At 54.3% G+C, this 25497-nt stretch overlaps 1 protein-coding gene across 6 annotated transcripts; it reads right to left on the reverse strand.

The window, feature by feature from the left end:
- Nucleotides 1-2621: 2621 nt before the first annotated feature.
- On the reverse strand, nucleotides 2622-17598 carry ETV4 (ETS variant transcription factor 4). 6 transcript variants are annotated; one of them, XM_073889108.1, is made up of 13 exons: nucleotides 17384-17598; nucleotides 16751-16861; nucleotides 16475-16568; nucleotides 16201-16248; nucleotides 9204-9257; nucleotides 7850-7976; nucleotides 7243-7386; nucleotides 6744-7012; nucleotides 4783-4857; nucleotides 4558-4626; nucleotides 4231-4403; nucleotides 3854-3955; nucleotides 2622-3496 (listed from the first exon to the last, which is right to left on the reverse strand). In XM_073889108.1, the coding sequence occupies exons 2-13, from the start codon at nucleotides 16808-16810 to the stop codon at nucleotides 3272-3274; spliced, it is 1440 nt and encodes a 479-aa protein (XP_073745209.1). In that variant the 5' UTR covers nucleotides 16811-16861; nucleotides 17384-17598; the 3' UTR covers nucleotides 2622-3271. The 6 variants fall into 6 exon arrangements, with proteins under 6 accessions (XP_073745209.1, XP_073745206.1, XP_073745208.1 ...); XM_073889105.1 differs by having other exon boundaries at nucleotides 7243-7404; XM_073889107.1 differs by having other exon boundaries at nucleotides 7243-7404; nucleotides 16751-16897.
- Between the last annotated feature and the right edge of the window lie 7899 nt (nucleotides 17599-25497).

Here is a 25497-nt window from a genome sequence, read left to right on the forward strand (position 1 = left end):
AAACAAAACCCACAGAACCCCTCTCAGAGCCAGTTTGTACTGCTGTTGCTGAGTGAGTTTCTCGTAGCATTTGCCTGGGGAATGGCCACCTCCCGGTGCCCCTCTCACGGTGCCTGAGGAAGCTCTCGACTGGGAAGAAGATCAGACAGATGCTGCCAGGCCAGGCAGTGGGGCTTCTGGAAAGCGGGTCTAGGTGTGGAGCTGGTAGAGAAGCCCCTGGGGGACTGGGCGCATGGGATATTATGGCCTGTACTGCCTCCCCCATCCTTATTCTAGTAAGTTCTGAAATGATGTAAGTACTACAACTACTGAGTTGTACACCAGATGCTGAGACTCTAGGATGTTCTAGAATGTAAAAGAATATAGGCTGTCTTTGGTTAGCAAACTGACCACCCTAAAGACAGTTCAGAGAGGATGCAGCAGAAAAGAATACCAGAAAAGAGGCCAGGGCATCTGCTACTGGAAGTCCCTGCCCTGTCCTTGAGCTGATTTTGTTCGAGTGCTCTTCAGGAAGCCCAGGCCAGTAATTATGGGCAGGGGATCTTTGTGTGTTTACCTTTAAGGCCTTACAGGGAGAGACAGGCAGGGGCCTACAGAGGAAACCGAACGTGAAGCAGGGGCTGGGCACCCAGTTCCCCAGTCTCCAGCTCAGGAGCAGACTCCAGGCTTGGCAGCCGCCTGCCCCACTAAGTGACCAGGCCTGGGAGGCATGGGCACCTAGGAGATCCTTAAGGCCCTGGGGGGAGGGTGGGGAGGTTTGGTATTTTAGCTGAGGTTGAGAAGGACGTGTTTAACAGGCCAAGGTGAGAGACAGCCGGGCTAGTCATCTTTTGTGGGTTACGTGAGCAAAAAGGACCCTAGCTCTGTGGATGTTCCTTGAACATCTACCCCAAGAGCTGGGGTCACTTCTCTGCTGTCAGTATGGCTAGGGGTCTGACCTTCAGACTGTCCATCAGGAAACAGCATGGAGGCAGCATTGTTGAGCCTGCTCAGAGGGAGAAAGGGGCCAGATTGGGAAGGAGCACTTGTCTGCTGCTCCCACACAATGGGGCCCTTGTTTCTCTTCCCTGAAACAGTATTTCCCAGAGATTGAGTGACAGCCCAGGAGAGGATGTGGGTCTCCTGCAGGGAGCTGGAATCTTCTAGGCCATTCACCCCACCCCTGCAGGAGCCTAGCTCAGGAGTTTCCTGCCCCTGTGCATGTGCTGAGTGTGTGCTTGTGTATGGGGCGGGGGCGGGGTGGGGGGGGACCATCCCGGTGCTGCTCATGTAAACTCTACTCCTCGGTCTAGGGTTCACCTTCATCCAGGCCGGAGCCTGATTGCCTCTTGGGTACTGGCCCTCCAAGGTTAAGGATTTGAACAAAGAGCTGTGAGGAGTAGTGTGTTAATAAACACTTCAGAGGGTAGAGGTCACAGATCTCAGGCGGTGGATACCATTTCTCATCCAAATCTCTTGTCACTCCTTTACAAATACTCAGGACCTCAGGGTTTCCATGGACTTCTACAGCTTCCCACCGAGATAGTCTGGCTTTAACATGGAATGAAATTATGTATTTTTAAAAAATATGTATATTTTTTAAAACTTGTATTTTAAAATGTTCTGTTCCTTGCTCTAAATGATCAAAGTTGATGTTTTCAGTTTCTAGGAAAACAGTAATGTTGCTTTTTACCTGTGGGTAGTGGTTGACAGGCATCCGTTCCTCTGAGGGCTCAGGGACTGGGGACCCAAGCTATTCAAGCCGTAATGAGGGCTGGGCTGGGCTGGCGCAGCCTTAGCAGGGCTGCAGTTCTGGTTTAACTGGAGAGCACTCTCAACCAGAGCCTGGGTCTAGAACCTTCCATTCTTCCCCTCACACCTGGACAGTTACCCCTTGTCAGGTCTACTCCCTCCCCTAGGTGTTACCACTTCCTCAGTTTTGCCTTTCCCATCCACCCACCCGGGCCTCAGTGTTCTAGTCTCCCCTAAGTCTGTGGAAGGAGCCCGTGTTTCTACTCCCCTTTCCCTGAAGACCCAGGGTCGTTCGCCTTCACTGATCAGAACACAGGGCTTTCCCTGCACCCTCTTGCCTGGGTGCCTTTCTTCTCTCTCCATTCTCCAGATCCTCTCTGTGTAAACTCTTGTCCCCAGCTTCAGCAAAAACAGAAGCCTGGAGCCACAGCAGAAGCGGGGGGGGGGGGGGGACGCACATAGTTAGGGTATAGACATGCATGGGTGGGGCGGTCATGGGAAGAGCATCACCTAAACCACAGGCCAAACTCTGCCTGAGGAAGCCCCAGGAGGGCCTCCAAGCTCAGCCCTGTCTGGCCCCTGCCCAGCTGGTAGCCATTGGCCTGGGGGCACCGGGCCAGGTTATAAAGTTCCTGTCAATCATTATTTCAGGATCCTGACACAATAATCCTGGAGGAGGATAGAACAGGGGGGAAGAACAGGTATCACTGAGCCCATTTTTCAGAGGAAAGTCAGAGGTCAACTGTCTTCACCCAAATCCATCTGGGAAGCTAAGTGTCAAGGCCAGGCCCCAAACCCTGGCCGTCTGCCCCAAGGCCAAAGCTCTTTCCAACCCCAGGTCCTTCCTTCTCCCATCGCGGCAAAGAGGACACGGGACAACTAACGGGAAGCAGGGGCCTTTATTGGGGTCTGGCAGATGTGGTGGAGGTCGGAGGTTAGAGGTGGACTCCCAGGCCTGGGCCTAGGAAAAGGCAGAGAAGAGGCAAAGGGCCCTAGAAGCAGGAAACCCAGCCCTCCCCGCCTCCACCCTGCAGCCCCCCCCCACCCCAGGTTCCTTACTCCAGCCTCCCCCTGCCTCTGGGAACGCAGAGCACCAAGAATGGACAAGCAGGACCCTCCCGGGCCACAGCTCGGAGCGGAGTGCAGGATCCAGGCTTCTGCCTGCCCACAGTGGGAGATCAGGGGAGCTCAACGTGCCCCTCTCCACCAGGACAAAGTGGGAACGCTCCTTCTGTGTCTCCCAGAACAGAGCAAACTCCTGTTCTCTGTGGGGGGGGGAGAGGAGTGCAGCTTGGGCCTCTAAGGGAAGAGGCTGGAGGTGACGCCCCCAGAGGAGCTTCTAGACCCCACCTTTACACTTGCAGCGTTCTCCATTCTTCCTTCCCATCAACTCTGGTGAGCAACTCAGAGTCTGGGCAGGGACGACTGATGGGCCAGTGGGGATCTGCTCCAAAGATATCTGTGGGTTTCAGAGTGAGGGTTTCCCCAACACCCAATTCATCTATATGTACACAGGGCGGCAGGGGCGCCGGGGCCAGGGCTAGTAAGTGTAGCCGCCCTTGGGGCCAAAGGCCTGGGTAGGGCCAGCTAGCTCCGGGAGGTAGGCAGGGCTCTCGTCCAAGTGGGACAAAGGGACTGTGTCCTCCTCACTGACTGGCCGGTCAAACTCGGCCTTGAGGGCTGGACGCTGATTGTCCGGGAAGGCCAGAGAGAACAGGGCCTCAGGCTCACACACAAACTTGTACACGTAGCGCTCGCCGGCCACCTGTGGGAAGAGAGGGGCTGGGTGGGCCTAGCTCTCCCTCCAGGTCGGCGGGGGGCAGGGGGGCGCCGGTCCAGGCAGACGCGTGGGGCGCCTCTCTCTCCTGCGCTGGTTCCTCCGAGAGGCCCGCTCCCCTGCACACTTCCTGTTCTCCAACCTCCATGTCTCCACACTTCGGGCTTTTCAGTTACTGGGGGGCACTTTTTGGGGAGAGGGAAGTCTTGTCCACAGTTTCTCATTCCCTCCGGCTGGGGCATAATCTGCTCCCACAGACTTGCTGGGAAACACTCCCCTGGCCCCGTGACCTTCCCATAGCTGCTGGCCCTCACCCTCCCATCCCTGGGCCCCTGGCCCCCCCACCTTCTGCATGATGCCTTTCTCATAGTAGTATCGGAGCGAGCGGCTCAGTTTGTCATAGTTCATGGCTGGCCGGTTCTTCTGGATGCCCCAGAGCCTGGCAACCTGGGAACAGGACAGAGTTTCGGGATGGTGGTGCTAGCTCAGCAGTCAGACAATGCGGAGGCGGGGGGACGGGTCAGAAAAAGCACCTGAGATTCTTGGTAGAAAATGGTAAGCTGACCCCGCAGACTACACAGCAGCCCACAGACCCAGGCCTGACAAGAATTCAGGTCAGGTAAGGCAACTCTGATGGGGAGGCATCTGCCACATTCCCAGGTCCTCCTATCTCCAGGCCCCAAAGATATTGGGGGGAGAGGTATGGAATCTGAGAGGCCCACCTCCTCAGGCTCTATTAGTTTGAATTCCATCCCCCGGCCGGTCCAGGCAATGAAGTGGGCATTTGTTGGGTCATCCAGCAGGGCCACCAGGAACTGCCACAGCTGCAAGGCCCCCCGGCGCTGGTAGGGCGGTCCCTCTCTGAATGCACCAACCCCTTCCTGCTTGATGTCTCCTGGGGAACACAGAAAACAGGAGGTGTCAGGTTTGTGCCTTCTGGTCCCTCAAGCAACCCGTTCTCCTCTCTGCAGGAATAATGGGATTCCTGGGGGGGGGGGCGGTGGGGACATGGCTCAGATCCTGACCCTCATGAAAGTCACTTCTCTGACCTTCAAATTTCTCAGGAACGACGCAGACATCATCTGGGAATGGTCGCAGAGGTTTCTCATAGCCATAACCTTGAGGAGGAAGTTGGGGGTCATTCAGATCTTGGGGGGGTTCACTGCTATGAGACCCTGGCATCCAGAGGGACTCCTGGCCAGGAGACCCCCCCCAACAGCAGGACTCCCCCCTCCAATGTGGAGGGCTTGGCAGAGAGGACGGGGCTGTCTTACCCATGGTCCCGTCACCTGGAGAATGCCCAGAGAAACCCTCTGTGTGAAGGTACATTGATGCACACCCAGGGACATCTGGGAGGGGAGGAAGGAAGGGTGATGTTACAGGTGGCTGCGGGGGGAGGGCGGGTGGCAGTCCTGCCCATATTCAGGGACTTCTTCCTGCCAGCCTGCATTCCAGTTCTTTCCCCAGCTGCCTGCCAACCACCAAATCCCAAGGCAAGTTCACCCAGAGGGAGTGCAAGGCCTGAACCTCTCAGCTTGGAGTCTGGGCCAGAGGGCATGGCCGGCAGCAGCTGGGCTGGGCAAAGCTGTTGCACAAGGCCCAGGATTCCAGGCAACAGCTGTTTCCTGTGAGTTCAGCGGGGAGGAGGGAGGGGAGGGATGAACCTCCGGGGAAAGGGTTCAGTGTCCATGCCTAAGACTCCCTTGGAATGGGTTAACCTCCGGTCAGCAGGTCGGGTTCCTAGCCGGTTCCTAGCTTCGTGTGCGTGTGCGTGTGTGTGCGTGTGTGAGCGCACAAGTGCAGGGAGGGAGGAAACGGAGGAAGATGGGGGTTGGGGGAAGACCCGTAGGGAGGGAAGGTGGGAGGCAGAGCGAGAGAGCACACCAGAAGGTATCTGGATCTGGGGAAGAGGCGGTGGGCACTGGGCCGTGTTTTTTCAGGTCTGACAGCAGAGCGCATTCACGTCCTTTTCCTTCCATTCCCTAGGATTGAAATAGCCCTGCTCCACCTGGAGGAGGCGGGTTGTGTGAAGCCACCCGTTCAAGTTCCAGTCCCTTCTCGCCCTACCCCCTGCACTCCCACCTATGAATGAGATGGTGAAACCCGACACCTCCGGGAGGAGGCGGGAGGGTGGGCTCATTCATGCCTCCATTTTGTGAATGAAATTCCTGACTCCATTGAGAGGAAGCTCAAGGGGGAGGGGCAGGAGTTCAAGGGCATGTAACAAGATCTCCTCCGGTCTACATCCTTTGAAGGTCAGCAGCCAGAGCGTTTCCCTCCTCCTTCCTCCACCTCACAGCCAGGCACGGCTCAGCGTTTGCCCCACGTTAGAGGAGAGGCGCACCCTTGTGGTTTCACTCGGGCAGCCCCCGGCGGGGTTTGTGGTTCATCCCCCTCCCCCTAAAACACTGCACAGCAGGAGGTGGGAAATTCGAAAGATCTAGCCTGCCCTGAGCCTACTCTAATCTCAGTATTTATTTTTCTCACACGAATTTGCTGATAAACTCAAATATGGGGATGGTGACAATGTAACAGAAGCCAAGGTTTTCTGGGTCCCTCCTAAATGAGAATGGCCCTCCCTTGGCACCGGAGGCTTTGCATTCTAGCTGGCCAAGAATCTGGCTGAGTGCCCCTCATTCTTGTCAATGGTCAGGTGGAGCTAGAGTTTAAAGCAGCCCTACTTGCGTACCCAGCTCCATCAGCCTGGAGGCTGGAACAGTAACCCTGCGTTCCCGCTGGGAACGAGGAGCCTCGCTCCTTTCAAGTTCATTTTTTCTCTTCATTCAAGTCTGTTAATATTTTTAAGCTTCCATGGGGATGGGGACCAATGACACATCCTCTTCATCTTTGTGCCCTCCAGCTCCACACCACTCATGCTCCCAGCCCAGCACTTGGGTCTCAGTAGGTAACTGTAACCTCAAACACTTGCTAGAGAGGAAAAGGAAGAGATGCCTCAACTTTCCTATTAAACCACGAGCTGCCTGAGGGCAAGGAGCTGCACCCTCTTATCTTTTATCTGAGTAGAAGTGTGCTGACTGAAAAAATGACAATTCTTTTGAATCTATGACCAAAAGGGAGTGGTTGGGTGGGTTGGGAAGGTAAAAAAACCAAACCAAAACACAACCTGTAGGGAGACCTCCTGGGTGTCATGGAACTGTTCCTAGGATCACATGCCACCCTCCTCAGCAATCCCAGCAAAACTCCTCCAACCCCCTTCCCCAGGAGCATTTCTTACCTGAGTCATAGGCGAAGTCCGTCTGCTCCTGTTTGATCACCACCCCCGCCCCTGGGTACCTGTGCCCATTGACTCCACCCTGGCCCACCGTGGGCTGGCCTGCCTGTTCATACAGGGGGTCCAGGTATTCCTGCTTGAAGCTCTGCGGGGGGTAGGGCGGGCAGGGCTCCGACAGCTGGTGTGGGTAGGGGGCGGGGAGGGCTTCCCGGCCCCCTCCTTGGGAGGAGGTGAAGGAGTGGCAAATATCCAAGGGCTGCTGGAAGACAGAGCTGGATGTGGTTGGATGGAGAAGGAAGAGAAGATTAATTTAAGCGGCCCCTGTGCGGGCCACTCCCAGAGCTTGCAGACTGGGCTCTGGGGTGGGGGAGTGTCAACGTCCCTTCTTCCCCACCTCCCCCCACTCCAGGTCTCTTAGGGGCAGCTGGAGAACACTCAGGGATTGAGGAAGAGCCGGTGAGACCTGGGTCCACAGGTTCTGTGGGCCTCCTTGTCTCCTTACCTCTGCTCCCCGAGGTACCCGTGGCCAGGGTGGGGCTGGGAGGTGCCAGAGGATCTCAGGAAACTCCGTTGTTCTGCCCGGGGGAAGGGCTGCAGGGGCGACTGTCCGGGGGCACCGGGGGCAGGGGACTTGATGGCGATTTGTCTAGGGGGGTCATAGGCACTGGAGTTGAGGGGGAGACAGGGGTGAGGGGGCAGAGAAGCTGGGCGAGCATCTTTGAACCCTTTATCCCCAGAGAAGGAAAAGCAGGGCATGCTGGGAAAGGAATGGCATGAGCGACGGGGGGAGCCCCCAAGTGAACTCTTTCTCTCCCTTCTCGTAAATCCTGAAAATGGGTGTAATCCTGAGAATGCCTCTCCCCAGCCCACAGCAACTGGGCTGGGCAGGAAAATGGCTTCCTCCAGTGGAAAGGCTCTGCCTGGGCCCTAACACACACCCCTTGAGCCCCCTGCTGCCATCTCCTGACCACTGGGAGGAAATCCTGAGCCGTGGGGCTCCCCTACAGGGGCTCAGAAATCCTTTGTGTTGTCTAACTTGCATCCCATTGCTGCCTTTACTCCTCCCTCCTCCCCCCTCCTCCCCTTCCCTGGGCTGGGCTGGGGTTCACCTGGAATAAAGGCACTGCTCGCCATGGTGATAGGGGAGTGGCAGCTTCCTGCTGCAGGACAGGGCCGGCTCTGCGCGGGGACTCTGGGGCTCCTTCTTGATCCTGGTGGTGGGGCTGTGGAAAGCTACTGCAGGAGTGGGAGGAGGCAGACCGAGGCCAGAGAGGGTCACAGAGGACGCAAGGAGAGCTCCCCACACCTTCTGCTCTTTGAGCACCAGCCGGGGAGATTCCCTGGGGCTCAGTTTTCGGAGACTCCTGGTCACTTTTAAGGGCAGTTTGGCTATTTACACTATGTCTAGTTTTATACGTCGTCGGGCTAATGTCCAATATCAACCAGAGAGACTGTCTAAAATTCAACTTTTAATGCAACCCCAAACCCCCAAAAACACCTTTGTAGGAGTGAGCACCTCCAACATAGGGCCTGTGGTTTTCCTGAGTGCCCTGGAAAATTCCAGGGGAGAGACATGTTTTCTTCTTTGGTGCTATAAAGGATCTTTCTTTTTCTGGTTCAGGTTGGATATTCGCCCACTTGCATGTCAGCTGACTACCGTTAAGCACATGCTCCTAATTATCTGTGAAGAACATGGGTCTTTCCTGTGGGCCCTGCTGGGTCCGCAAACTCCAGCCACCAGACTGAGCCGCAGAACTGGTTCCGAGCGAGTGTGAGGTTCTGTCTCACGGCGTTGAGCCCAACGCCAGTGGACTGTTCTGTTATCGGCTGTTTTCCTTTATTTGTGCCTTAGTTCATTTCAACGGTGAGTGAAGACAGTTGAGAATGGAGTATCTGACATTAAAGCAGGGTTTCTCAACAGTGCACTGAGGACCTCTGGGCCAGATCATTTTTCTTGTGCGGGGGGGGGGGGGGGGGGGGGGGGGGGGGGCGCTGTCCTGAGCATTATAGGGTGTTTGCAGCATCTCCGGCCTCTACCCATTAAATGCCTGTAGCACTCCACCCTCAGTTGTGACCACCAAAAAGCGTCTACAGACGTTGCCACATGTCTCCTGGGCGGGGGGTGGGTAAAGTTGCCCCCCACTTGGATGAAAGAAACTTAGAAGGGTAGAACTGGGCTCCGCTGAACTGGTCCAAGCCCCTCATTTCAGAAATCAGGGAATGGGGGAGGGGAGCAGAGGGACGAAGTGTCCACTCGCAGGGCACAAACCCTGATTTGAACCAAGGTCTCCAGCTCCCAGTTACTGCCTTGGTCTTGGTGTCCAAACCCAAGAATGGGGAGCCCCGTTCTTCCCCCTTTTCCTTAGGAGAGAACAAGTTGATCTTTTGTGATTCTCTACCCCTGTGACTCATTTCCTGCCCTGCCCCACTCCCCATTCCCTCAACCCAGGGCCCTCCACTCACAGTTTTCAGAATGGAAATCAGGAACAAACTGCTCATCACTGTCAGGTACCTGGGCTGCAGAGAGAGGTCAGAGGTGAGTCTGGGTGGGGGCCCCTGGATGGCAGCCCCCAGGAGACACCATTAAGGCAGGCCTGCAGATTAGCACTGGCCCAAAGGGGGAAACAGCCTTCCGAGGACTGAAAGTAACCCCACCCCAGGTCCTAGTGCCCTCCATCTCTGGGCTCCACTAAGACCTTGGAGGCACCGCTGCCAGTTCCCAGAACCTGTCTGAGCAGATTCCAGCGTCTTTTCCTAGATGCTTTGTCTTTATTCCCTGCATTTTTCGGAAGTGAAGGCAGCCCTGCCCCTCAGAGTTCACAAAGCTCCCTCTCCGGACTCCCAGCAGTCACATCTGGGATGGGCAGGCATTACAGTGACATCCTATGGACCTAGAATAACATGCGGGAGATTCTGAATCGGGGCTGGGCCCAGGAATCTGTGTTTTACACAACCTGCTGGGTGAACCCTGGAAATCGAGAACTTGGGAAAGAAGATGGAGAAAAGGGGGTGGCTCAGGAGAGGTGAATAGGAGGACAGTGGGAGAGGCAGTGGCTGGGGGCATGGGCAGGTCACCGTGCCTCGTGTCTTCAGCGTGTAGCTAGGAGAGAGGGGAAGGTCTGAGAAGCGCTCCCAGGGTGTCAGCGGGGGCGGAGCTGGGTTTGGGAGTGAGGCCTCGATAGCATAGCAGTTCATCCATGGCCTCCAACCTGGACCTTCGGGCTCTGATTTCTAGTTTCTTACCCTGGCCCCTCCAACTCCTTCAGGTGGGCATATGGCTGAGGACCACCCCTGACCCCAGAATCTTTGACCACTTTTGCCCCTCTCTCCAGAATACACCAAAGCAGGAAGGGGAAGGGTAGACACCAAGAACTTCCTGATAGTCCAGAAAGAGTGGCTTGAAGGTGAGGGGGTGGAAGACGAGGAGACTGCTCTTAGAGTGGACAATGGGGAAACTGCTGGATAAAACGACCGGAGTTGAGAAAAGCTGGTAAGGGAGGACACAAGGCTGGGGAACAGCTTCACGCCTAGCTCTGCCCGAACACACACCCCAGCCTCCACGGCTTCCCCATCAGCAGAGGCTCCACCGTTTCTCCCTGGGATTTCAGCCAGAGCCTCTGTTGGAACTCCCTCACTTCCATGCTCACCTCCTACAGCAGGTGGTTCTCCACACAGCTGTCAAGAGTGGTCTCTCTGCAAGAGAAGTCCAATCCCTTCTCTCCTTGCTTAAAAGCTCCAACCCCAAACTCTTCCTCTTGGCCAGCCCCCTGAGGCCCCACATGGTCTGGCCTGCTTACCTCTCCCACCTGCCTTTCCTCTCCAGAGCTCTTGATTCCTCTTTTCCAGACCTTTGTCTGCCTGTTTTATTCTGGCCACTGAAGTCTTAGCTCACTTCGTCACTTCCTCAGATGCCTTCTCTGACCACCCACACCAAAAGTGGTCCATCCTGGCTCCTATCACAACCCATGTTTATTTTTGCCCTAGCATGTACGCTACCTGGATGCCTCTTCTTAATTTATTTACGCCATCTTCTTAATTTACTTACGTTTCTGTGTTTGTTGTCTACCCTCTACCTTCTCTTCGGGAAATTTAAGCTCCCTGAGGGCAGGGGCTTTATCTGTCTTGATGATTCCCCAGGGAGGGGAAACAGGGTCTGGCTAAGAATAGATACTCAAGTGCTTTATTTGTTGACTAAGTAATAAACATACAATGACCCTGTCCTCAGGCTGGTGGGTGTCCTCTTGGTGGACTTGGGAGCAAGAGTGGAAAGGATCCTACCCAACCAGCTCTTCCTTCTCCCTGGGGGCTTCCCTGTGACCCTACACAGGGTAACTATAGAGGCAGGTTCTCCCTCCAGAGAAAGCACACATCACAAGAAATAACTTTGGGCTGTGATCAATTGCTTGGCAGGATTCTTCATCAACTTGCTTTGAATATCAGAGGTGCCAAGTGCTTTAAAATACACATTTATAGGGGCGCCTGGGTGGCTCAGTCGTTCTCGGGTCATGATCCCAGGGTCCTGGGATCGAGCCCCGCATCGGGCTCCCTGCTCGGCGGGAAGCCTGCCTCTCCCTCCCCCACTCCCCCGGCTTGTGTTCCCTCTCTAGCTGTGTCTCTCTCTGTCAAAGAAATAAACAAAATCTTAAAAAAAAAAATACACATTTATAGATAATTGCCTTCTTGACAGAGGGATGGGACAGAGGGGTTTAAGAATCAGAAGCCACCAGCAGCTAAAGAAGAACTCATGAAAAGTCAGCAGAAAACTATTCTGAAGTGATCGAATGAATGAGCAGGACACGAAGTCCCGTGGCAAAAACAGGCAGGCAGCGTTTATCTGTTCAGGAGCACAACTAGTGCACAAAGGCAACCATCCCCAAACTGATCTAAATCAAGAATTCCCAGTTTATTGTTAAAAATACGCATTCCTGGGGCGCCTGGCTGGCTCAGATGGTAGGTAGAGCATACACGACTCTTGATCTCGGGGTCATGAGTTTGAGCATAGAGTTTACTTAAAAAGAACACACACATTCCCTGTCCCCAGCCCTGCAGCGTCTAATTCCATAAGCGTTGGGCTGGGTTCCAGGCATCTGTACTTTTAACAAGCACCCTCGGTGGCCCTTAAGAATAGGCAGGTTTGGGAGACACTGGATAAAGGGAAGGAGCAAAACCCTCTCAGGGGCGCAAGGGCCAAGCTCATCCCTGATGTGCCCTCTGGCCCAGCCACAGGCGATACCCCCAAAGTTGGCAGGATGGGGTGATGGGAGCAGGATGAGCGACGCTTACGCCCTTGTTACCTCGGCAAGGAGGGTCCCGCGGGCAGAGGAGGTGGGGAATGTGGGGGAGGCTGACGCCTTCTGGGCCCCCTTCGGGGCTTCATTAACTGCCGGTTTCCACCGAGGTAATGGGCTGGGGGCACTTCCTGTGGCATCGCAGGCCAGTTCACATGATGCTACAGAGCCCTAAGGGGTCGTCTTGCCTTTCCTCCCGCCTCAGGCCTGAAGGTCTGACCAGAACCCCCACAGCCCGGCGGTTCCCAGAGGAGGCTACCCCCGGCACAGAGACCGTACCCCAGAAGAGGCGCCGTCTTCTTCCCAGGGCCAGGAGAAATCAGTCAAGACAAAAACGGGCTGTGGTGTGAATCCCAGTCTCTGCTTGGCCCCTCCCCAGAATACTGGCTTCTCCAACCAAAGGGACAAGGCTAGGGCCTTGCTCAGAGACTGCCAACGAGAATCGAAATAGGAACAGTGACACCGAGCCCCGAGTTCCTGGAGAGCAGGAGAATTTCTAACTACCATGTTCAGGCTTGAGAATATGCCACTCTACTTATTTGTTGACTTGGCTGAGTTTTGGCTGCGAAGCTAGTGTGCCAGGGGCTGCCCTCAACTCCATCCTGGGCCGAAGGCGGAGTTTATCTGCCTGGGAACACGGCAGATAAGATTAAGGAGGGGATAAGAAAAGTGCCCCATCAGCATCATGCCCAGAGAGGAGAGAATTTTAGAGAACGTCCCTCCAACGCGGGGTGGGGGGGTCAGTAGAAGAGAAGGGGTTTGGGAGCTTCCCAAGCTGGGCTCTGAGAGAACTGGGAGGTTAAAGCAGCCAAGCAGTTAAGCCCACCCCAGCTTGGCCACCTACCTACCTACACCACCTATGTCCCATCACCTTTTCCCCTTCCTGGGGTCCAATCACTGGGTGAAGGGGTCTCTTTAGTAGGAGTTCCAGTGGAGGCGGGGGAGACATTCTCCGCAGCTTCTGCTCCATTGTGTCACCACTGGCCTTGTCTCTCACCCTTACCCTGCCCCCACCCTGGCAGCCTCTGTACTGGAAGGAACCAGTTCTCTATCTATGGAGGGACATTTGTCCCCAAGAGCCTTCTGGAAGGGGAGGAGACAGAAAGATGTAGAAGGAGGCATTGTAGCTAGGAGAAACTGGGGGAGGGGATTAACCCCATCTCATCCCACAGACATGCTGAGGCACCAGCGTGCACACACACGGATTCATACACACCCTACTTCCTTTTTACTACATGGCAGCACACGGGTAAAACATATCCTCCATGCACACCCTTCACACACCAGCCCTCTTTTTGGACTTGCAAATGTGATGGGGGGCGGGGAACCAAAAGGCAAAGGGACTGAAGACCTTAGAGGAAGCTTTGGGAGCATTAAACCTGCTGAAAAGGGGAGCACAGACCCACCCTTTTAAGAATGCCCTAAAGCCTATGGATCTTCTCTTCAAAGAAAAATCCATATTCCTTTGTGTATGGTGCACCCCTAACAATTTTGCACACGATATTGGAGGGCGTAAGGACCCCTGCAACCTATCCAGGGAGCTTCTGTGAATCCAGACTCTCCGTTATGAGACCCCAGCCTCATACAAAGGGCATACGGGGCCCAGACTCAGTGTTCCTTGCTACCAAATAGACCCAAGTCATTGTCCCTGAGGGTTCCCGAGGGAGGGCTCCCGACAAGCCTGGAAAGAACCCTTCAACCAGAAGCAATACATTTTGACCCTAACCAGACACAGCTTGAGCTCAGCCCTGCCTGAGCCCCGGTCTCCCTACAGCAGACTGATCCTTTCTGTAGCAACTCAACAGATCCCAGGCACCCGAAACAGACACACCCTCTTAGCCTTATCTTAACACCTCCCCCCACACACACTATCTAGAAAAACCTCAAACCCAAAGATGTCTAAGCTGTCTCTCCAGAGCCCCACTCACAGTCACCCCTAAATAAGCCCAGACACCAGACTGAACCCACAACCCCATCGTTGCGGACTCAACCTGGCATCCCCCAAATTCTTCACAGCCCCACCCACACTACAAGGACCCACTGCTTCTCTCCAAATTGGGACTTAAAGAAAAAAAAAAATCAAACTTGCAGTGGGGAGGTTGGGTTCCGGCCCCCATTCCTCCTGATGTACCCCACCACTGGCAAGCTTCCAAAGAAGCTAGTCCCCCCCATCACCCCAAAGCTCCCTCTGGGCTGTGGGGGTCACTGACCTGGTGGGAAGAGGCAGGAGAGGAGGCTGGGCTGGTGCTGGGATGGTGCAGGGGGACAGGGCCCCGGCAGCTGCATCTGTCTCCGCAGAGAGAGTGAGAAGCAGCGAGTGGCCTCAGCATCCCCCTCTCAGGCCCGGCCATCCATCGCCAGCTGGGAACCTGAGCTGCTCCCTCAGAAGGAAGGAGAGGGAACCAAGGAGATCCCCACCCCCACCTCCCCACCCACTGGATTTAAATGTACAGGGACTCCCAGGGCAGCAGCATGAAACACACACACTCGCCCTCACACTGACACATGCAGATAGACACACGTACACTCTCTAGACCCCCACCGCCAAGGGGTGGGGCTTCCAAGGGTGAGAGAGCGTTTTTTCCCCTCCCCTTCCCATTCCAGACCCAGGCACAAATGGATCAGCTGCTGCCAAAATGCCAACCCCTGAGCCTACCCCTACATCACAGCCCTGGGAGCTGCCCACTGGGGAGGGGGGGGCAGAGGGACCCTCCGCTGACAGACAAGAAGGCTGGCGAGCCAGACAGAAATCAGGCCTTGGGAAAGGAAGTCTTTGAGAGACCGTGGAAACTGACACCCCTGCGTTCTTCAGCTCCAGCCCAGCTCCGGAACCTCAGAAGGAGGATGGGCCGACTGGGCATACGCTCTGCCTGTAACTCAGAGCTGGGTGCACGGGGCTTGAATAGTCAGGGAAGGTGTGTATCATTCCCTCCCCAGAACCCCCGGATCCCTCCAGCACCCATACAAGCCGTTTGGCCACGAATTCCACAAAATGTCTTGAGCGTTTGCTCTATGCTAAATAGCCGTTTTGTTAATACACATATTTTTGGGGATACCATGGCAGTCAAGACAGATAGTCTAGTCTCACTCCAGGGTTCTAGTCAGGGGTTCTTCCCTTCTACCTCAAGCTTTTAAAGATGGTTCCAGAGGAGCGGGGTTTGAGTTTAAAAAAATCACCAAAGATACCCAGGTGGAGGGATGGGGAAATCCTAAAGAAAAGCCCTGAGAAAGGGGTTCCTAGTGTAGTGGTTTCTTGGTTTTCAGAGTGTTAAAATAAAGGGACCCGAAGATGGGGATATTAACCCTTCCCTCTTAGACTGTCTAAACACCATAAGCCTTCTACCTGCCACTCCACCAGTGACACCCTGAGGTCCCACAAAAATGCACCAAGGGATCCAACCAGAAGACCCTGAGAACACAGCTCCCTACCCAGAGGAGGCCCAGCTCCTGACCCCATCCCTGCCAGCTCGAAGTTAACCCCCCAGCAAACACCCTAGCCAAAGTAGGAGGAATTTGCCTGGGGCAGAGGTATTCGGGAGAGAAGGGGGAGGGAGGATCACTTGCCATCAGAATTACAATCAAGGCTATTTGTGGGGGAAGCCCTGGGCCCTCTCTGCCAAAGTGCTGCAAAAAAGAATTATTTAAACTTTTGTTGTGTTTTTGGCTCAGACAATAAATTGTTTAGCGCTGGGGGTTGGGAAGAGAAACCCCGGGGGGCAAAAATCAATGTTTTGGCAACTCCTGAAGATAGGTTACAAATTAATCCTTTCTCCTCATCCTCCGTCCCTTCCCCCCCCCCCGCCCCCCCCCCCACCACACCAACACACACCTCGGCCTGGCGGCTGCTGCCAAACAAACTTTGCAAATGAAAATTTCAACCAGGAAAACGGGCCTGGGGCCAAGTTCCATTCAAATAAGCAAATACCCCACACAATGGTCTGATTCATCCCCAGGCCTAGTTACACAAGCCTGGCTCAGGGCAGAGAAAATAAATATCAATATAAGTGTCCACAATGGGCGCTGGAGAGAGCGGGGAGTAAGGGGACTTGGCGGGGGGGTGTCTTTGGAGAGTTCCTTGAGGCAGGGAGAGAGGAGAAGTGGGTTAGGTTGGAATATCAGGGGTAGAGAGCATCCCCCGCCCCAATAATAGAAAAGGTCACAAAACTACTCACCTTCAGCAAGCCACGTCTCCTGGAAGTGACTGAGATCCTGGAAGAGATCTGAGGGGGTGAATAATGGAATTGGAGGTGAGGTGGAGGAGATGGTAAGAGGGAGGGAGCCCTCGCGAGGTGGGTGGTGACCGGCCCCCCTCTTGGTTGTACGGGCCCAAGAATGATCAGAGATCCTTGGAGGGGAGTCTTTCGGAGAACAGGGTGGGGGCTCCAGGATCAGCCTTCGGGGTGTGTGAGGTGAGGGGGGTCACGGTTTGTCTCGCGGGCTCTTTACCTTCGGAGTCGGGGGGCGGCAGGGAGCCCGGGTCCATGAGCTTCCCCTGCGGGACCATCAGCGCTTCGCGCAAGCTCCCATTTCCGGGCGATTTCTGCGGGGAAGGGGAAGAACGCCCCCGGGTCACCCTGAGGCCGCCCGGTCTGGGGGGGCGGGGCTGGGGTCCCGGGGTGACACAGGGACCGGGCAGCGCTGGGCCCCGTGGGGGCCGCGGGGAAGGGGCTGTAGGGCGGGGTGCAGGGCGGGGGCGGGAGTGGAGGCCGGCGCGGCGCTCACGCTGCAGAAGGTGTAGGGCACTTGCTGGTCCAAGTATCCGCCTTTCATCCTCCGCTCCATCCGGCCGCTCCCTCCGGCCGCACAGCCCGGGCCCCGCGCGGGGGCAGAGACCTGGAGGGGAGGGGGGGCCTGCGTTCGCACACCGTCCTGGGAAGGCAGCGGGGTGGGGGTGGGTAAGGGCAACAGGGAGGGGCAGTCCCGAGGCTCTGGGTCCGACAGCAAAACTTCTCCGACTCACTCAGACGATGGGGAGGTTTCCGCCTGCCGAGCTGAGCGCCGCCACCACTCCCCTCCCGCCAAAGGAGGTCCCACCTGCTCCTGGGAGCCGGGCTCGCCGTTTCGGCTGCTTTCTGCAGCCCTGCTCTGCCCAAGCTCGGTTACATAAGACGTGTGTGTGTGTGTGTGTGTGTGTGTGTGTGTGTGTGTGCGCGCTCGAGCGCGGAGGAGCGGGCGAGGCGCGCACGGTTCGCACGCCCACAACTCCCGCACCCCCTCCAACCCCGAATCCCGGCGCCTCCCACCCCCCCCCCGCCCTAGGATCTGCGGAGGCGGTGGTTAGAGAGTGCAGTGTGTGTTGGAGGCGAGGCGAGGAGTCATAGACGCTCTCCCTCCCTCCCCCTCCCGCAGCCTCACCTGAGGCCGGGGCGTCTGAGCTGGAGCCGCGCGGGGTCGCGAGCTTGCCCCGGGGCCGCACCGAGGGCCGCGGGGCTAGGCCGGAGCGAGGCAGCCCCGGCCCCGGGTCCCCCGCGCACCGGCTTGTTTTCCTGGCGCCGCCGACAGTTGTGAGCCCGGGGGAGTCGCTGATTGGTGCATTTCCTTCGCCTGGGCCTCGGCTCTCTTACCCCCCCCACCCCGTTCCCTTTGTTTCATTGACTTTTGTGAATGAAACCCCAGGGCCGGGCACGCCCGCCAATCCGGAGACTCGCCCAGCCGAGCTGTGGAGGGCGGGGTTTCCCAGACGCGGGGGCCAATCAGAACGCGGGGGCTGGCTCCCGGTTTCATTCACGGCTCGGGCTCCCATTCATAAAAAAATAAACTCCTCAGCGGCCGGAGTTCATTCATAAAGAGCTGAGAGAAAAGGAGCGAAGCCGAGGACCCGACGGCTTCCTTGCGGGGCTCCGCGGTGTCCCTGGGTGTGAGGCTCGGCGAGCTCCTCGGGCTGGCCCGGCTGGCGTCTGCACACGTCTCTGCATCTGCGTGTACGTGGGAGTGTGAACATGTCTGTGTGTGCGCCCCGCGGGGAGGCGAGCGGACTTGTGCCCAGAGGAACAATAATAACTAGCATTTATGAAGCGCTCCGCTTCCACGTGCTCATTTCATGCCCATAACCTGGCGAAGTGATTCCATTGTTTCCATTTTACAGAGATTGAGAATGAATACTCAGTGAGGGGTGATGACTTGGCTGCAGTAACTCAGCGCAGCTGGGGTTGACAGCCCCCAATCTTCCACATTATCCTGTACAGCCGTTTAAGGCGACAGTTAAATGAATTAAGGCTTTGTGACAACAACTGCTACACAGTAGGCCCTCAATAAGTTAGCACGGAATCTAGGCTTTTCCTCAAGGGTCTGCTCTGCAGAGCTGTTGTGTGACCCACTTTCTGTTGATTGCAGCAGAAACCAGAGGCCCCGGCATGGACCTCTGAAAGTGCAGTTGCCTCTCAGCCATCTTTCCTCTTAATCCTGGGAGCAAACATAGGGTCTTAGGGATCTGATGACCTGGGGGTAGGACTGGTTTCAGGGTAGCCAAAAAGCTGGTCATAGGCTCTGGTCCCTTAAATCATTCGCCAATTCACTGGATAAACATTAATTGTGCCAGACACAGTGCTGGGTGCCAGGCAGGCAGCTGTGACTGAGACAGACCCCCCCCACCCCCCAGTAAGAGCTGGGCTGTTTAGGCTGTAGCCATGGGGGCACACAGTACATGAAGTCCCCCAGGCCCTTTTTTCTGAGACAATCTCTGGGTCTACAGTCCATACACTCCTTTGAGGAGAGCCCAGTTTTGCCCCCTGCCTACTTATGATACACACTAGAGACTAGCTGAACCCCAGGCCACTTGGGGCTACTTTCAAAATTCATCTAACCTGGGGTGCCTGGCCTCCGCCGGTAGAGCATGGCGCTCTTTCTTGATCTCTGGGTTGTGAGTTTGGACCCCACGTTGGCCGGAGAGTTTGTGTAATAAACAAACCACGAAATTTGTCTAATCTAACACTTCCACTTTACAGATGAGGCAGTGGCATTTCAGAGAAGGAAATGATACCGGTAAGCTCTTTAAGCTGCTCAAGATTAGAACTGGGACTTGAACACCAAACCTCTAGCATCTAGGGCTATTTATTTTATTTAGTGTTCATTCCAGGAGATCACCGTGGGCAGATGAAAACAAACTTCTCTCTCTTCTCTGAGGAACTATTCTTTGAGGCTCATGTCTATTGCCCCTCTCCTCCAAGAAGCCTTCCAGATAACCTGAGTCAGTTCCTAAAGGACCCCCCAACATTCGTGCCTATATCTCTGTTGTAGATGTCCTTCATTCTGCATCATGGTCATTCCTAAGTTTGGAGAGCTCTCCAGGTCCTGAGGAGGAGGTCTCTTTGTCTCCTAAAATCTTCCCCGGCTGTTTCATGCTTAGGAGAGTCCCTTGAAATACTAGTTCAGTAAATAGGTGCAAAAGACCAAACTAATCGAGTTTAGCAGGAACCCTGCGCACAGCAAGAGAGAGACAAGCCCCAGCAAATCCCAGCTTTGGGCTGGATGGAACCAGCTTAGGGAGGAGCTTGTGTCTCAAGGCCAAAAGAAGTGGGGGAGGAGGACGGAGGATTCTTCCAGGAAAGCAGCTCTGATGTAGTCTCCATGACAATGAAGAAGTTTCCTGTGGGTCCCAGAGCGGGCACTCCAGGTGGGGGCTCTCAGTGGTTCTGAGCTTTAGCATTTCTCTGGAAGGCCCCTGGCTCTCTGGAGAGTAAGTGTTGCCTTTCTATTCCCCATCCGGGGTCCCAGCTGAGAGCCACGCCCCTCCTCCTGCTCTTCCTCCGGCTCTGGCTCAGCATGCTGGCTGAGTGAGAGAAAAATGCGGCTCGCTGCTGTTGCCCCTGCCGTCACCTGGCCTCTGATTCAACACCCAGGCTCAGAGCAGCGACATCTCCAGGGGGAACATTCAAGCCTCTTCCAGGGCTTGAGATAGTTAGGGAAAGGAAGGAATAGATGGGCCGGAGGTTTCTGTTGGAAATCCCATCATGATAAGCAACATTTCCTGAGCATGTCCAGTGCTTGACTTGATTAACTCATGCAACTTTCACAGGGGTCCGGTGAGGGGTCTTGTCCACTTTACAAATAGGGAAATTGAGGCCTTGCAAATACACATCTATCCCAAGGGTCCACTCAACAGACTGAGGGCACCGCAAACAGACATTTTGTCACAGAGACTCTTCATTGAGGGAACACACAACAGGCTGGCTGGAGGACTCTCCTGAGCCAGGACGCGGACACACATGTGAACTCACCCAGATTAAGGATGTTCACAGTCCCCTCTTGGACACATGGCTTTGCTGATGAAGCACAACATACTCTCTGGTACCCCACCCCCCACAACACACCTTGGGGGTGGTGCCCAGGTAAATGCTTCTTTCTAGTATACTGGGGCTGGACTCTGACCTGTTTCCCAGGAGCCTAAGTTATAAAATGTCAATGTAGGTTTTAGGTATGCAAATATTCATATAATAAGCCTGGGGCTTGATCAGAGGGCTGGGCTGAGCAGTGCAATGGGAAGGGAGAGGCCCCTGGATCGGACAAGGAGGCCCAGGAGCCATCAGAGAAGCCGGCTTTCCCAGGCAGCCTTGCGAGAGTGTAGTGGAGGGGCGCTGGGTGACCTGTCGAGCCTACCTGTGAGTGTGAGGGAGGACGGAAATGTCTCTCCAAAGGCCTGGCTTCCACAGTGTCTGGAAAAGCTCAGAGTCCCATTGGCATAAAGGGTGGAACTCAGGAGGTAACCCAGGGAGACAGCCCGGGAAGGCCAGGTGGATGAGATAAACAGGGTCAAGTGGTGTCCTATGTCCCTTTAGTGGCTCCCAGACTAGATCTGTCACCAGGGGGAATGAACCAGAGAACAGGGTCAGGCAGTGGGGGTGGGGAATCACGGGATCTTCGCCGTGGACTGGTGGGTCGAGACCACCAAAAACAAAGTGCCACTCGTGGGTTTCCTTTGTCCTTGACTCCCGATCCCACTTTCACATTTCTCCCTCCAAAGCGTAGGGCGTCTGAAGCCAGAGTTCACTGATGTGCCAGCCACTGAGGCCAGCCCTGCACTGGTGTGCGCACGCACATATGGACTTTGCTGATGAGAGGGGCCATGGTTTTTATCGGGGTCATCACAGAGCAGGTCTGTGACCGCCCCCACCTCCACCTCCAGGTTAAGAACCACTGTGCTAACAGCTTTCATCATATCTTGCCAATATCTATTACCTTAAAAATGGCTGGAAAGGCACTATTTTGGAGGATGTGCCTTTTTTTGGAAGGCACCATTTTTGGAGGGGGTGGTGTGCAACTGCTTCCATGTTCATCTCTACCTTCCACTTAGACTAAGACCTTTCTTGAGACCCCACAGAAGAGAGAGCCTCCTTCTAGTCAGCTGAGTGGGAGCGTGTCAGGCTAAAGAGGAAAGGTAGAGGAAAAGCTGACGTCTTGCTCAATTCCAGAGGGCACCCTGTCTCAGGAGAAAAGTCCCAAAGATGAAGTCTTTTTATTCATTTATTTTTTAAAGAATTTATTTATTTATTTGACAGAGAGAGACAGCCAGAGAGGGAACACAAGCAGGGGGAGTGGGAGAGGGAGAAGCAGCCTTCCCGCTGAGCAAGGAGCCCGATGTGGGGCTCGATCCCAGGACCCCGGGATCATGACCTGAGCCGAAGGCAGATGCTTAGTGACTGAGCCACTCAGGCGCCCCCTAAAGATGAAGTCTTAGAAGGAGCCTCTGGGTGGTGCAGTCGGTTGACCATCTGGCTCTTGGTTTCGGTGCAGGTCATGATCTCAGGGTTGTAAGATCGAGCCCCGCGTCCAGGCATCCAGGTATCCAGGCATCCAGCTCCTGTGCTCAGTGCTCAGCACGGAGTCCGCTTGGGATTCTTGCTCCCTCTGCCCCTCCCCCTGCTCGTACTCTCTCTCTAAAATAAATCAATAAATAAAATCTTAAAAAAAAAAAAAAGAATCCTTGGAGACCGGGCTTCTCTTTCTCTTGGGTATTGTACGGTGGTTATACTCAAGGACCTTGGGAGAAATAGAAGGTGATCGCACCAGTCCAACTCCCGCGGCATGGGAACCCATGCCATAGCAGATGGCACGGGCAGTCAGGGATCTGACGGGGGAGGTTCCAGTTCCCGGGAGAGACCCGCTTCTGTGTGGCAGCTGTGATATTCTCAGGAGGAGATGGATAGACACAGTGACCTCCGTGGGGCCAAGCCAATCCTTGGGAGCGGCTGATTTTAGGATTCCTCCTGGGGAGCCATCTTTTGGGGAGCTGTACTAAGAACTTTTCAGAAATCCAGTGAAGAGCATTTAAATATATTTTTTTTTAAAGATTTTATTTTTAAGTAATCTCTACACCCAGTGTGGGGCTTGAACTCGAAACCCTGAGATCAAGAGTTGTGTGCTCCACTGACTGAACCAGCCTGGCGCCCCAATATATATATTTTGTTTTGTTTTTTATATATATTTTTAAGTAAACTCTATGCTCTACACCCAACGTGGGGCTCAACCTCATGACCCTGTGAGCAAGAGTCACATGCTCTACCGACTGAGCCAGCCAGGTGCCCCTAGCATTTCAGTATTTTTTAAACAAGGTGGAATACATGTGTCCTCCTTTGATCTGGGATATTGTCCCAGGGAGAAAGGTTGAGCCTAATGCTGGCAAGAGTCTGGAAGTTCAAAGAGAGACCAACCATGCCTCCAGGAGAGTCATTTTTATTTTTAGAAGGTGTTGGTGACTTCAGCTTTTCATATTTGCTGCCCACAGCCACTCGGGACTCCCCCCAAATGCAAAAACTTCCTTGTTCTGTTCTGTCTCTTCCCCTATTAATTTAGCTCTCAACCCTCTACCCACTTAGAGACCAAGTGCCTCAGCTCAAGTTCAGGCCCTGTCTGAACGCTGCAGGATAAAAGATTCTTTTTCCTCTTTTGATTCCCCCCTCCCTGCTTTTTGTCAGCAGCCTGAAGGATTAGAATGGAATTGGTACCAACTGGGCAGAGTCCAGAATGCTCCCCTTTTTAATTAAGTGCAGACTTGAGTGATGAGGGGCCGCAGCTCCTGTGGGGCAGGGCTCTACCAAGCAAAGGCAACTTCTCTCTTTAAAGACTAAACACCGTTTATTTCACTTAGTCTCTCCTCAGTTCTCTGAGTGTCTATATCTGCTCTTGTCATCACGAATAATGGGCAACTGGGGGGATGCCCCGACTCGCTAAGGCTGTGGCAGGGAATGCCACGGCTGGCAGAAGCCTGGGCCCTTGACTCATTCTGGACTGTTTTGGGGGGAAGAGGGGTGGCTGTAGGGATTCCCAGTTTTATTTCTGAGTGTTTTTGTTTTTCACAACAGAAACTCCTCTGTCACCGTCCCCCCCCCCCAGCCCCTGACCGCTCCTGAGGCATCGTGGGGGCTCCCCTGTGACTCAGGGAGCCCCCGCTGTAGATTTAGTTCTCCTGTTGATTCTCATCCATCCCGCTGGTGACCCCAGCCCAGAGTTACCTGGTAATTTACAACCACATTTGTTAATTTATGGGCTGGGACGGCGGAGCCCAGAGCCCGGAGCCCGGAGCCCAGAGCCCAGGAAATGACACTTCCCCTCTTGGGGAAGCTCTGAGTCCTTCTCTCTCCGTGGGGACCAAGTGCCTGGGTGGAGAAAGTGTGTGCAGGGAGGAAGGACCAGGAGGGGGACGCATGCCGAGAGGACATAGTACCTAATCAGAGGGGACCAGGCATTCTGGATCCCAATTCGAGTTTCCAAAATACGGCGTTTGCACACACACTTTACACTTTCTCCTAAGCATTTTCAGATATGTTCTTTTACATTTGCCTAGCACTCCTTGAAATTGGGGTTTTTAGTTCCATTTTATAGTTGAGCGCTGTAAAGTTCAGGGAGCAATTCGCCTTATGTCACCGGGTGGGGGGGGTGGGGACCAAACTCCTAGCTCCTGAGTCCCATCCAAGCTCCACCCAGTTTCAGGGTTAGCTATGGCCTCTGAGGGGAGAGAGGAGACAAAAGCAAGTTGTTTTTAGCAGCCGATTCCTAGTCCTCCCCGATTCCTAGTCCTCCGTACCCTGACCCCACCTGACCCTCCCCTCCCTGACATTTCCTTTTTATGTCCCCCCCCCCCCCCGCCGCACCCCGCCACAAGTCCCACTTTCCTGATAAGAAATACCTGTTAGGGTCTTGTTAATTGTGGATCTTCTTAGGGGGTGGTTCGGCATTTTCTTAAATTGTGCATCAGACATGAATGTCTCCCATGAAGGGAAAACTGTTGGGGGTGGGGTAGCATTTTGCTTCCTAGAAATTAGAATGTAAAGTATATTTAATTAAAATGATAAATCTGATTTTCAGTTTTGCTTTTACTACTGCTTAAAACTAATCTATTTTATGCACGTTTGCAGAAGGTTGCAGCCATCAAATCAGAGAATATTAGAGCTGTGAGGCACCTGGAGATCTTTCTGGGCCAAACCCTTCATTTTATAGACAAAGAAACCAAGTCTCAGATTGGTGAAGGGTACCCTGAAGTTCCAGTGATGTGCGCGGGGCTGGTTCTCCGTGGCTCCACCTTCTTCCCCTGTTTGACTTCCCGGTGTATCTCAAGGGCTGGAATCACGGGCTGGGCTCCTCTCTCTTTAAATGTCTCCCCCTTTCCCCCACCCACCCTCAATGCAAACTCATGCTGGGAGGGGCTTGGCCTCCAGAGCCCCTTTCCCCACCTCCCTAGTTGGTACCAGATCTCTTCTCTGCCCAGTTTCCTCCCTCGCGCTTTCCTGACTTCCCAGGCTGGATCCTTATTCCGCATGAATCCCATTTGGTGAGATTTTAAATTATATTTGGTTCTCTGTATTTGTCTCTCTGCATTGCTACGAGGCAGTAACCAGACCTTTGATTTTTGGTCCCAGGCAGGTTGGCAGAATTGAAAACAGAAGTTAACGAATTCACATTTTATGTTGTTTTTGCTTAAACCGAGGTTGTAAACGTTGTAAAGCGCTTATTTATTTATTTATTTATTTGAGTAGGTAAGACATCCACATGGTACAAAATTCCAAAATCATATAATATTCTCTGGTGAGATTTTATAATGTCTCCCCTAGCAACGCATTTGGCCTTCCTAGAGACAGCCAAGATGTTCAATTTCTTGTGTGCTCTTGGTGGCATAGACCCTGCATATCTATATACAGCAAATACAGACCTCACACACAGACGGTATCTCTCCTTTGTTTACACACATGGTGTGGAACTGTGAGCACTGAGGCCTGAATCTGTCATGAGCCAAAGAAACTTCATCCCGACAGAGCCTGGCACAACCAGAGAACAAGTAGTTCAAGAAGCAATTCATGCAGCTGGAGGCTGTTCTTTGTATTGTTAAGATGGTCATGCCTATTGTCCCACCTGCCATGCAATTAAAAGACAAACAATAGAAACCATAGAATAACTTAGAGGAAGTCCAGGAAGGTTTGATTTTTATCCTGACTACCAATACCAAAGTATGTATGTATGTATTTTTAAGATTTTTATCT

Source organism: Callorhinus ursinus, unplaced genomic scaffold, assembly GCF_003265705.2.
Source record: "Callorhinus ursinus isolate GAN/ISIS: 27379988/994484 unplaced genomic scaffold, GSC_fseal_2.0 scaffold102, whole genome shotgun sequence".
NCBI classification, from domain to species: domain Eukaryota; kingdom Metazoa; phylum Chordata; class Mammalia; order Carnivora; family Otariidae; genus Callorhinus; species Callorhinus ursinus.